Source organism: Canis aureus, chromosome 33 (assembly GCF_053574225.1).
Source record: "Canis aureus isolate CA01 chromosome 33, VMU_Caureus_v.1.0, whole genome shotgun sequence".
Taxonomy (NCBI): Eukaryota; Metazoa; Chordata; class Mammalia; order Carnivora; family Canidae; genus Canis; species Canis aureus.
This window is the reverse complement of record NC_135643.1, coordinates 20236840-20249255: the sequence shown is the minus strand read 5'-3', so window position 1 is coordinate 20249255 and position 12416 is coordinate 20236840. Positions and strand designations below refer to the sequence as shown.

Genomic DNA, 12416 nt, shown 5'->3' with positions numbered 1-12416 from the left:
ACAAAAGGCCGATTTTTAAATTAAGTACTTTTGCCTATAGCCAAGTTTTTCCTCCTGAGTGTATCATATTTACTAATTTATATTAATGCTTTTTTTTCCATGAAAGAATGTTGTCTACTTCCCACTAAAGGTGAAATGATTTTTGATGACAATTCCATTTTTGCTATATTATATGCTCCTTAGATGTATACTCATTTAAAACGAAGGAGGAAGACTACAAAAGGCCGATTTTTAAATTAAGTACTTTTGTCTATAGCCAAGTTTTTCCTCCTGAGTGTATCATATTTACTAATTTATATTAATGCTTTTTTTTCCATGAAAGAATGTTGTCTACTTCCCACTAAAGGTGAAATGATTTTTGATGACAATTCCATTTTTGCTATATTATATGCTCCTTAGATGTATACTCTAATAACTCATAGCATTTTAATGTGATTTGTGTTATCATGTAACTTTGAACCTTGTTTTATAAAAAAGAGAATGAATACTTAAATGTACCTGCTATCATTTCTAAGTGACTGTCTCTTTTATTCATGGTTTATTTCCTCTGATGAGGTTCTCAGCAGACAGTTCTTATCTTGGTGTTTTTATAGTTTCTTAATTATTCACTGTCATTTTTAAATGAATGCTCCAGGAATACTTGAGTATTTACATACTCTTTGTCACCTTGCTTAACTTTGCATGTCTCATTGAAGGGTCTTGATAATTATTGTAATAGAACTTGAGAGAAGTTATGTCAGCTTGCACATACCATTAGTGCATTAATGTGTCAAAATAGCAGTGAATGACACAGCTCGAGGCAGTCTTAAAAGCTACTAATGGCAGACCAACTCTAAGAAATTGATTTGTAAGCAATACTGAAGCTATAAAACTTGCTCCTTGATATATAGTTTCAGAAAGCCTTGTTCTATTTTTCACTTTATTTTTAGTAAATGAGTAATAGCTATTTGAATAAGAGAGCAATCTATAAAGACTACATGGTTGATGTTCTCTTTGTTGAAGTAGCGATAGAACAGTTCAAATAGGAAAACTAACAAGGTAGTAGCATGTTAAAATTAATTCAGCTGTTAATATTTAAGCTGTAGTTTAATCATGGGTTTGATCTTATATGTTTTGTGGTTAATAGAAATGGATGTGGTAATGTTTTTTGTCAAACTAATAGCTTTTTGACACTCAGAAGAGTTGAGAAATTTGAAAAGTGATATAAACTTCATAAATAGAAATTTATGAGAAATAATAAATATAAATATAGTTATATATTGGTTTTAAAAACGGAAAGAAAATAGATTTTAAAACTAAGTATATACAGAGTTCAAAGGCTTAATGATCTGTTGAGTTTTATGATAAAAATGTTGAGTTTCTAGATAAAAATGTACTTGTATTGTTCTCCATACAGCAGTCAGAGATCTTATAGCACTCTATTGTTTGGGCTGAGTCTGTCTTTCTCTTATGGAGCTCCATTAGTTCAGGGGCCATCCCCATCATGCATATCACCGTGGCTTCCAGCACTAAGCCCAGTATGTAGCATAAATTCAGAGCCTGATTAATATGGTTATACAAAAGACTGTGTGCTCTTGCATGGGCTAAGCCATACAACTTTAATATGAGGTAGGTTTTTTGGAAGTGCCATAAGTTTGGAACATAGGATGATCCAAGTAAGATAGACATATGCCTCAGATTTCCTAAAACTTGCTCCATTCAGATAGCTGTTGGGAAAACAAAAAGCAAAAAACAAAAACAAAAAACCAAAATAAAAACAGGGTAGTATGGTATACTGGAACTGACATCCAAATTTGCACATAAAACAAATGAGTTTGATTGGGATATTTGAAAGTTTCCATTTAACCCTAAAATTTGTGACTGTGATTCAGGTCCATGTTCATGGCTATGCCACATAGAAGTGACTGCAAATAGATTGCTATTTTAAATGAATCCAGAAATACTTTTTTCAGAGGAGAATGAGCTCAGCTCAGAAATAGGCAGCTTCATAGCTCATGAATTTTATTCCACTGTGTGTGACAAGGAAGAGGGAGTATCAGAAAGACCCTAAAGAACTATGAAATTTCCCAGGGTGCACTTGGAGACAGTGCTGGGAAAAAGAGATTACTTGCTTCAGTTATGCTTTCTTTCTTTTCTCCGGTCTTCATTCTATCCTCATGTGTTCATTGTTTACATTAAGTAGTTGAAAATACAGTGACTTCTTGAAACAATTTCTTTAAGTCAGGCTGAAAATACAATATTATAGTATCAGAATAAGGTATAAGAAATACTCAATGTAAGTTTTAAAGTTAGGTTTTGACAAAAATTTTGTACATATATAAAATATTATATGAATATGTAAAGGTTGCCTCTTTAAAGGAAAGAAAAGTATTTTTCTAACACATAATTACAGGCTAAATTCATAGGGAATTTTATACTCAGTATTACCATACATTTTAAGAAGTATGTGAAAAAGGCAATATGGCATAGTTCCAAAATTCCTTCATACATTAAAGTTACTTTAAAATTCCTTACTCCAACTTTACAATATTTGAACTTTACAAACTGTGCATTCTATCCTAACTTCCTGTTTCAAATTGTTCCCTCAACTTATAATTTACTACTCTAGAGACAGTGGTTGACTTTTTATGGGGTGATTATTTTCCAGTTGTTTCTTCTTTCAATTCCCTTTTCAGCTTTTCCCCTCTAAGCACCCACAAACACATGTACATGTCTTTTCTCATTTACTTGATATGTGGTCTTTACAATGAGGCTGTCTTTCTGTGAAAATGAAATTTTATATCTTATTAAAAATTCCAGAATGCTGTGTCCCAAATGGGTATACAATTTTGAGCATAAGATCCTAAATCTGAAAAACCAGAAGGAAAAATGACTTGCTTGTAATATCCATAACTACTTGTAATAATACAACCTTATAGATTTACTAAGGTCATGATTTACAGTCATGCACATTCCAATAAGTAAGGTTTTCATCTCTGAAAGTGTTCTCACCACAACAAAACAGATTTGTAGTTCACTTAATTATAACTGTATATCTTCATAACACTTATTAGTTATGCCTCACATTCACCTTAGGGAGATGCTGTTCCAGATACATTTTTTATTTTGACCAAAGCCTGATTATTTGGTACTGATTTGATTTCACCAAGACTTTGGTCTTAAAGACCCATGCATGTTTTTAAAAATCATCCTAGTGTTTCTATTCATAACATTTATGAACTTTCAGATAAGACATTCCAGATAGTGACCACTTCCATATCCCCAGTCATCCAATGGAAAGGGAACACATTGATTAAGATGAATATAGATAATTATATAGATCATTATTTTTTTTTAAAATTTATTTATTTATGATAGTCACAGAGAGAGAGAGAGAGAGGCAGAGACACAGGCAGAGGGAGAAGCAGGCTCCATGCACCGGAAGCCAGACGTGGGATTCGATCCTGGATCCCCAGGATCGCGCCCTGGGCCAAAGGCAGGCGCTAAACCGCTGCGCCACCCAGGAATCCCTATAGATCATTATATTTAATATATATTGTCTCTTAAATGATACCTAATGAGGTCTACATTCAGGAAAGGGATGCTACAACCAAAGAAATTGACGCTTGATTATATATATAATTTTTGGCAGTAATAAAGAATATGAAATACAAAGTAATTAAGAACTTAAACATTTTTGAGCCAACTGGCACAAAGGACTTTAACTTTTACTTAAATATCTCCAAATAGTATTTTTCAAATACATAAATCTTATACCCTTGAAGTTCAGAAAGTATAAGGAGAAATATGAATGATTCAATTTTATTTACTATTAAAGTCATACTGAATCATATGCTGTATGAAAAATATTTTTATTACTAGTAAAATGCAACTTACTTTTCTCTCCTCCATAAGAAAATATAAGTCTCAGAAAGAAATTCAGTTCCTTCTTTAGACACTTGAACATCCACTTTCTTAGTGGAAATAAAATCCCTCCTTGGATTTGAGGACAACTTTCACCTCAGTCCTCTTGTCATGATCTCCCAGGGCTCTCACACATTCATAACTCCCCTCTGGGCCCTGTTCCTTCAGACTACTGTCTCATTCAATTATCTTCTTTCTCCTTTTTCTTTAACCTCTCCAGCTGCTTACACTTCCTTCACCATACAATATATTCATGACTTTGGGGTATTTGGAACAAAAACAAAACCTCTGTCTGGATACCTTAGCCACTCTCAATCTTTATTTCTTCATGAGCAGGCTCTAAAGAAGAGTCCAGAGTCCAGATTTATTGTTGTCTTTATCTACCTTCTATGAATTCCTCCATTTATTGTAGTCTCTCTTCTACCAGTCAGTGGCAACTGTTTTTGTCAAAAACATCAGTGAACTCTTCAAAGCAAAATCCGAAGAACACACTTGAAGTATTGTCACTTACTTTATATTTTTTGTTCATTTTGTTTTTGCTGCAGTGAACCAATTATAATCACTTCCTCAGTGTTGGGACTCTTCCTTACTTTGACTTAGCTTTGTGACATAGAGTAGGGATGAAACAAGAAGGAAGGGAAGAGTCTCAGGAGACAAGCTGACCAAAGGTAAAGCCGTTTGGTTTTTAAGCTGAGAGTTAACTTAAATATCAGTATGTCATAAGAAGAGTCACAAGATCTGACTCATGGAAGACCATAATACCCCACTCCCTCTGGCAGCAAAAGTAATAAAGAATTCTTAAAATTGCTCCTTGCAGGTAATTGCACAACCCTAAGACAGTGGAAAAACTAACCGCCCAATGTAAGTGATAAACCCACAGTTAAAATGTAAGCCCCTCCTTACATGATTAGTTAATTTTTAAAAAGTATAAGGGGCACCTGGGTTGCTCAGTTGGTTAAGCATCTGCCTTCAGCTCAGGTCATGATCTCCTGGGATGGAGCTAGGTGTCAGGCTCTCTGCTCAACACTGGGTCTGCCTCTCCCTCTGTGAGCTCTCTTTCTCTCAAATAAATAAATAAATAAATAAATAAATAAATAAATAAATAAATAAAATCGCTAAAAAAGTAAAGTAAAAACTTATAAAATTCTTCATTGGAGACAAAGGGGAATCCTCTTTCCATGTGGGAGGAGACACCACTACTTTGTCTATGAAGCAAAAGCATCTTCCTTACTTCTATACTTAATAAATCTCTGTCCCTTTGTTTAAATGGCTTTTGCTCAACTTCTTTCTCACACAATGGCAAGAACTCTCTTGGCAAGGGTAAGGAAACCCTCTCTCCTATGGCCTTGTCCCATCCAGCATTAGGGAGGCACTACCGCACAGTGTTTGATTTCTTGAAACCTGTCAGAAATACCTGGATTTACTGTCTTTATTTTGCTGTTTAGTATCTGGATTACTTTGGGTACATTACCTAATCTCTCTAAAGCCAATTTCTTTTCTTGGAAGTAGAGATGGTGATTGTATCCACCTCACAGGGTTGTAAGATCAAATTTTTGAAAAAAAAAATACTAAAGGGCTAATTATGATGTGTGGTACATGCTGAACCCTCAGCAAGTGAAGCATTAATATATTTTTTAGAGATATTATTTATTCATGAGAGAGAGAGCATGAGCAGGGAAACAGGGAGAGAGAGAATCCCAAGCAGTCTGTGCTAAGGGTGGAGCCCAACACAGGACTCGATCCAGGACCCTGAGATCTGACCTGAGCTGAAATTAAGAGTTGGACGCTTAAATGACTGAGCCACCTAAGTGTCCCAGCATTGTTAATATTTTAAACCATAAGGATACTCTTCCTTCCTTCCTTACTCTTCCTCCCATATCCACACTTCCCTATCCTCTCATTCCCTTGCCTTCTTTTCTTTTTTTTTTTCTCTTTTTTCTCCTCTTTATTCCCCTGTCTTCCCTTTTCTTACCTTCCTTCTCTCTTCTCAGGTTCTTTCTTTAGTGCCCTCAGATGCTCCAGTGAGGACCATGGCTGCGGCTACTGATAACCCCACCATGTTTATCCAATCCACATCCTTCCCAATTGCTTCAAAACTGCATATTGCATTTCATGATACACATTTCCAGCTGGGGATTTCCTAGGCATCTCAAAGACAGCATGTTTCAGCTGGGATCTATCCAAGTTAGCATCCCAGAGTCTATCTAATTTGGTGCATTAGTATTTCACTAACAACACTAAAGCCACACAACACTTTGGCTTTATTTAGTCCCCTCTTAACTTTCGAACTATTGTAGTCAGCAATGTTTCTTTCTATTATGTACATCTGCAAGATGCAATAATATTGTTGTTTTAAACAGTCAATATTTTTTCTATGTATCAACCTCATCACTGTATCTAGTGCTCTTCATTTCTTACTTCAGTTTTATCTTTTCATTCCTTTCAGCCTGACAAACTTTTAGTGTTATAATATAACATATATGTTATATATATATTATGTATGTGTATAATTGTGTGTGTGTGTGTATAGCAACCAATCACCTCAGCAGATTACTAATTCTCTTATTTTTTCTTTGTCTGAAAATATTTTTATTGCACTCTTAACTTTAAGGGATATTTTCACTGGATTAAACTCTAGTTTGGAATTTTTTTTCTAATCTTCCAGGGCTCAGCACAGTTTCTACTAACTTCCATATTTCTATTGATAAGTTGGCACCAGTTTTATTGTTACTGCTTTTGCAATATGATTTAGTCTTTGGATTTCAATTTCAAGTGACTAGTTATGGTCTTCATTTTATTTATCCTGATGGTTTGCTGATATTCTTGAATATGGGTTGATATCATTGATCAGTTGTGGGAAATCCTTGGTCATTATCTGTTCAAATATTACTTTTGCCACAATCTCCCTGTCATCTCTTTTGGGTAGTCTAGTGACAGGTATGATAAACTTTTACTGTGTCACTTAAGTCTCTTGCACTTTATTTTGATCTTTTCATGCTTTTTTTCCTTCTATGTTTCAGTTTACTCACTTTTTATTGCCCTGTTTTATAGTTCACTAATCATGTCTTCTCTGTCTGGTTTACTATTAACTTCATTGAGTGGGCTTCAAGTTTCAGATATTGTGCTTGTTCAATTTTTAAATACCTACTAATGTTTGCCTTATTGATTTTAATTCCTTATAGAAATTTTTCACCTTTTCATCAAATTTTTCCATTTTTCCTTAATTGTTAATAACATACTGGTATTTTAATAGTCTTCTTGGATAACTCCAGTATCTGGATCATTTATTCAGATGCTTTTATTGCTTACTTTTTGTGCAGATTGATGTCAGACCTTGTATATAAAACAACTGTAAAATCTTTAGCTTTGTAATTAATTTGCCAACAGGGAGGGTTTCTCCATGAGAGGCTAATCACTTCAGTCCAACCCAGGACAGAACAGGATCACATCTGAGTTGAATGTTAGTAAATATTCCACTCACCTTTGATTCAGCCCTTTTCCCTGGACATGACCCTTATGAACTTTTGACAGAAAAACATGGTAGGTTTTTGTCTTCTTAGCCTTGAAAGACTTCTGAGAGTTCTAGCTTTCTTGTGTTGTCCCAGATAGCCTCAAAATACCTCAGCTGTATATATGTGATGTATTCCACAATTCATAGCCACCCTAAGATGGAAAAGATTTCACTCCTCGCTTCATGTTCAGCGCCATCCTTGTCCATTTATCCAAATAAATTTGATGTGGAAAACTAGCCACTTCTCTGCAGTTTTCTCTAGTTTTCAACAATCACACTGGCTCTATATACCCACCAAATATTCTTCTGGTTTCTCTTTGCTCAAGTAACCTTGTGTGATTCTGCTCTCATCTTCAGATCACATCCCAAATCAAATGCCCCTAGAAAATGGATGGTGATATCTGTTGAGGAAAGGCCCATCCCTTTGGTAGTTTAGCTTATTTAGTTTTAATTCCTTCCTCAATACTCCAACACTAAAAAATATTTAACTTTTTAAAGTTATCTACTTCACTGGCTTTATTAGTTGTTGCAGTGTGAACATTGATTGACCTCCTATAATTTACTAGATCCTGTTCAGACCTGAACATTGATCTGAAGCCAGTTTTTTCTTTCCTAGTGTTCTCAGAACACGGTAATTCTCTGAGCTTATCTTTGTCATAATACTTTTCTCATTTGATAATAATGACTCTGTGTATATATATATATATATATGGATGTGTGTGTACAGAGGACAGGAGATATTGGTTGTGTTTACTGGTTTTGTTTATCTGCCTCTGCCTCTACACAGTAGGGCTTCTAGACTTACTACCCCTAGCATTGTGTCTGCAAGGTGTAGAAGGTGAAGAACATGTAGAATGAATCAATCATCATTGATTTTTGGCAGTTATCCACATGCTAGAACACAAGTTATTAAAAGTTTAAGATCTCATGTTTGACACTTTACTCCTTTCAGTCTATGTGGTTCTAATACAAGCCCTTGTCAGCTGTTTCCTAAATATTTTAAAGGATTCCAGTATCTACACCTCTCCATACCAATATATAATTTAGTGCTAAAGATGTAATTTTGATCCTGACAAAAGTTTCTCAGGCTACTCTGGTGACTATAACACTTCTACTTTGTGTCTTTTATAGGGCTCAGCAGAGTGCTTTGTTCTTAGTAGGTACTTAATGTTCTATGTAAAGCTATCCCTAAGGTTTCAATGTTCTTAAATTTTAAAAAATTACGTCTCCTAACCAATTGGATAACATTTATTACCTGGAGTACATTATTATGATGTCATTCGTAATTCTAAAGCACAAACTTCCATTTTCCTTCTTCAAAATGAAAGCCTTCTCTCATATAATTTGTTTAAAGATTTTATTTTTTAATTTATTCATGAGAGACACACAGAGAGAGGCAGAGATACAGGCAGAGGGAGAAGCAGCTCCCTGTAGGGAGCCCCATGCAGAACTCGATCCCAGAATCCCGGGATCACGACCTGAGCCCAAGGCAGATGCTCAATCACTGAGCCTTCCAAGTGCCCCATTCTCTTTATCTTTAATATGTAGCAAAAGTGGGGAAAACAGTGGCAGCATTTTATATCTTATTTGGCCTTATATTACATAATGTTAAAAGTGGAGATTTATCTTGATTTTAAGTCAAATACCATGAGTAGCTTTCTAGTGTTAACACCTAAATAAGACTTTGTTTTTAGATTTTTTTTTCATATTATATGACACAAATCCTCATTAAATTATTCTTTATCACACTTTTCTTTCTCATTTGGAAATTCTGTATGATACCCTTAACAATGTGCTAATGAAACTTCACTGTTCTTTACAGTTTATTTTAAGGCAAGACACTATTACAATTTCTTCTCAGATTTTTTGGAACCTAATTAAAATTTAGTGCATAAGTTCTAATTTTTATAGATTGAGTCTCTAAAGCTCATAAAGAGGAATAAGTTTCTTCTTAAACATATATGGAAACTTCTGTATTATGTAAATTTGCATCTGAAGCTTCTTAAAATTTTCTCATGAATTAGAATTAATTGGAGGATTTCTTTTAGCTTCATATCCTCCATGTAGTCAAATTATACTTACTGAACTTTTTTCTACTAAAACCCTTTTGTTCATTTGAATGACAAAACTCCTCACTAGTTATTTAGGAAAAAACTAATCAGAGGGGGTTAGTGAGTAATAAAGTAATATTACAAATATATCAGAAGTCAGGTTCCAGGACTTTCTGTAAATCCTTCTACCTTCTTGTAATCCCAATATTATCTGAAGTAAGTAATTTATTAATAGCCTATAAAGTATGGTTTTAAATGTTTAAGTATGTAGAATATAAATGCTTGTTAAATGAAAAACACAAGTTAATAAAATGGGAAACAGCAAGCTATTTTGAATAGCACAATAACAGTGAGTTGATTTTTTTATTGATATGTTATATTTTTATTTGCCAATTCAAAATGTTATCTAAAATGCATTTTGATTCTTTTAATCCATGGATTACTTAAAAATAGATTGTCTATTTTTATAGTTTCTATTTTTCTAGTAAAATTCACAATCTTGTAATTTTTTTCTTGAACATGTTTCACATTATTATTTTAAAGTTGCTATCTGATAGCCTCCATGTCCTGATCAGCTATAGATAAGTATCAGACAGGTAAGTCTGTCTTTATTGTTGTTGTTGTTGTTTTTTTTTTTTTCTGTTACTCTTGTTTCTTGATCTGCCTAGTAAACTTTGATTAATGCCAGATTTGCACATAAAAGTTTGTTGAGTCTCTGGATAAAAATGTTCTTTCTCTAAAGAAAACTCTCTCTATCCTAATGCAGTCAGTAAAGTAGGGCAGATTACCTCAATTGGATCAATGAGTAAGCTGTCTTGAGGTGAGACGGCAGTCTTTGTAAATATAAGACTATATTTGTTCCACATTCACTCCTACATTTCCACAGGTCCTAAGAGAGAGCACAGTCTATTTCTAGGTCTCCTTATCTTGCTGACCCTGAAATCTTGCCAGTCCTCAGAATTTGAGATAGCTAAAACTCTTCATTATGTTACAGCTCCTCTCTGTCTAGCTCCTAAGTCGTTTTTCTCAACAGCTTTCAAATTTATTAATTGCCACACAGCAAAACTGTCATACATTGGGCTAAATTTTTGTGCCTCTGTTCTCTTGGGAATCTTGGCTCCTTGACACTGGCTATCTTTCTAGCCTCACTTTCCATTTTTTCTTCAGCTCTTTGAGATTGCTGAAAGCTGTTTGGCTTCTGGCCTCTAAGCAGCTATCTGTTGCCTGGCTTCTAAGTCTTTTTGCACTAAGAATCAGAAAATGCTTTCAAAGGGAAAAGCAGTCAGGAGAATGTTGGGCTAACTTCAGTTAGCTTCTTTGTCTTGGATATTATATTATCAAGTCTTTGGTGCCTCAGCAGCTCTCTATTAAATGATCTATCTTTTCTAATTGTTTTCTGGGGAAGTTTTGATGTGCTATAAGCCATTCCATCATGGTAGAAAGCAGAAATCTGTGTGTTTAGTTTAAAAGAAATACAATACTTAATCTATTTTTCAGGAACAAGCTTTCTTCACTTAATACTTTTAGGAATCCTTTTATGACTAAATCTGGTTGGATACACTGGTAGATTAATAGCTTCCTTATTCTTGTTAAATTATGGATTATTATAATTCTACTGAATTTAGTCATTTGCCTATTAGAAGTTTAGGTTTTTTCCTGTGTGTGTGTGTGTGTGTGTGTGTGTGTGTGTACTCAATTATAAATGATGCTTTGTGAACCATCAGTATTGTGTATGTAAGATAACTAGAGATGGCATTACTGGATTAGATATGCATATTTGAAATTTTTGTTAGATACAACCAAATTATTTTCTGTAAATAATTTACAGTTTATATCCAATCAATATGAAGTATCAATCCATTTAGCTTTCCAAATGTGATGAAAAAAATGTGGTATTTTTTCTTATTTTTTGTTTAGCATTTCTCTACTCATGAAGTTGAATATCTATTTACATGTCTTAGTCATTTGTATTTCTTCTTTCAAGAATGCTCTTTATAAAATTATATTAATAAAAGAAAAGAATCATATAATCATTTCAATAGATGCAGAAAAAGCATTTGACAAAGCACAACATCCATTCATGATAAAAACCCTCAACAAAGTAGGTTTAGAAAGAACATACCTGTATAGGCCATACACAAAAAACCCACAACTAATATCATCCTCAATGGAAAAAAAAACAGAGAGCTTTCCTCTAAGATCAGAAACAAGACAGGGATGGCAACTCTCACCACTGTTATTTAACATAGTACTGGAAGTCCTGGCCTCAGCAGTCAGACAACAAAAAGAAATAAAAGGCATCCAATTTAGCAAGGAAGAAGTCAAACTTTCACTATTTGCAGACAACAAGATACTCTATGTAGAAAATCCAAAAGTCTCCACCAAAAATTGCTAGAAATGATACATGAATTCAGTAAAGTCACAGGATACAAAATCAACATACAGAAATCTGTTGCATTTCTATACACAATAATGAAGCTGCAGAAACAGAAATCAAGGAATTGATCCATTTACAATTGCACCAAAAACCATAAGAAGCCTAGGAATGAACCTAACCAAAGAGGTAAAAGATCTAAACTATAGAACACTTATGATAGAAATTGAAGAGGATACAAAGAAATGGAAAAACATTCCATGCTCATGGATTGAAAGAACAAATATTGTTAAAATGTATACTAACCAAAGCAATCTACACATTTAATGCAATTCCTATCAAAATACCACCATTATTCTGAGAACTAGAACATACAATCCTAAAATTTGTATGGAACCACAAAAGACACTGAATAGCTAAAGTGATCTTAAAGAAAAGCAAAGCTGGAGGCATCACATTTCCAGACTGCCAAGTTATATTACAAAGCTATAGTAATCAAAAGAAGGTGGTGTTGCAAAAAAACAGACACATGTTTCAATAGAACCAAATAGAAAACCAGGAAAGGGAACTACAACTG

General features: G+C 34.0%; 1 protein-coding gene across 28 annotated transcripts in view; it reads left to right on the top strand.

The window, feature by feature from the left end:
* Positions 1-12416, top strand: part of STPG2 (sperm tail PG-rich repeat containing 2) — a 523536-nt gene that overhangs the window by 455503 nt on the left and 55617 nt on the right. For 2 of the 28 annotated variants that reach the window (XR_013371280.1, XR_013371275.1), the window contains one exon: positions 10009-10024. The exons of 22 other annotated variants lie outside the window; for them this stretch is intronic. Coding sequence is in view for 2 of the 6 variants with exons in the window: in XM_077882948.1 (XP_077739074.1) it covers positions 10009-10050 (42 nt within the window). In the remaining 4 variants the exon portion in view is untranslated. Of the gene's footprint in view, positions 1-4720; positions 4765-10008; positions 10062-12416 lie in introns of those variants that run through there. 4 more of the 28 variants (XR_013371285.1, XR_013371286.1, XM_077882948.1 and 1 more) reach the window with 4 other exon arrangements.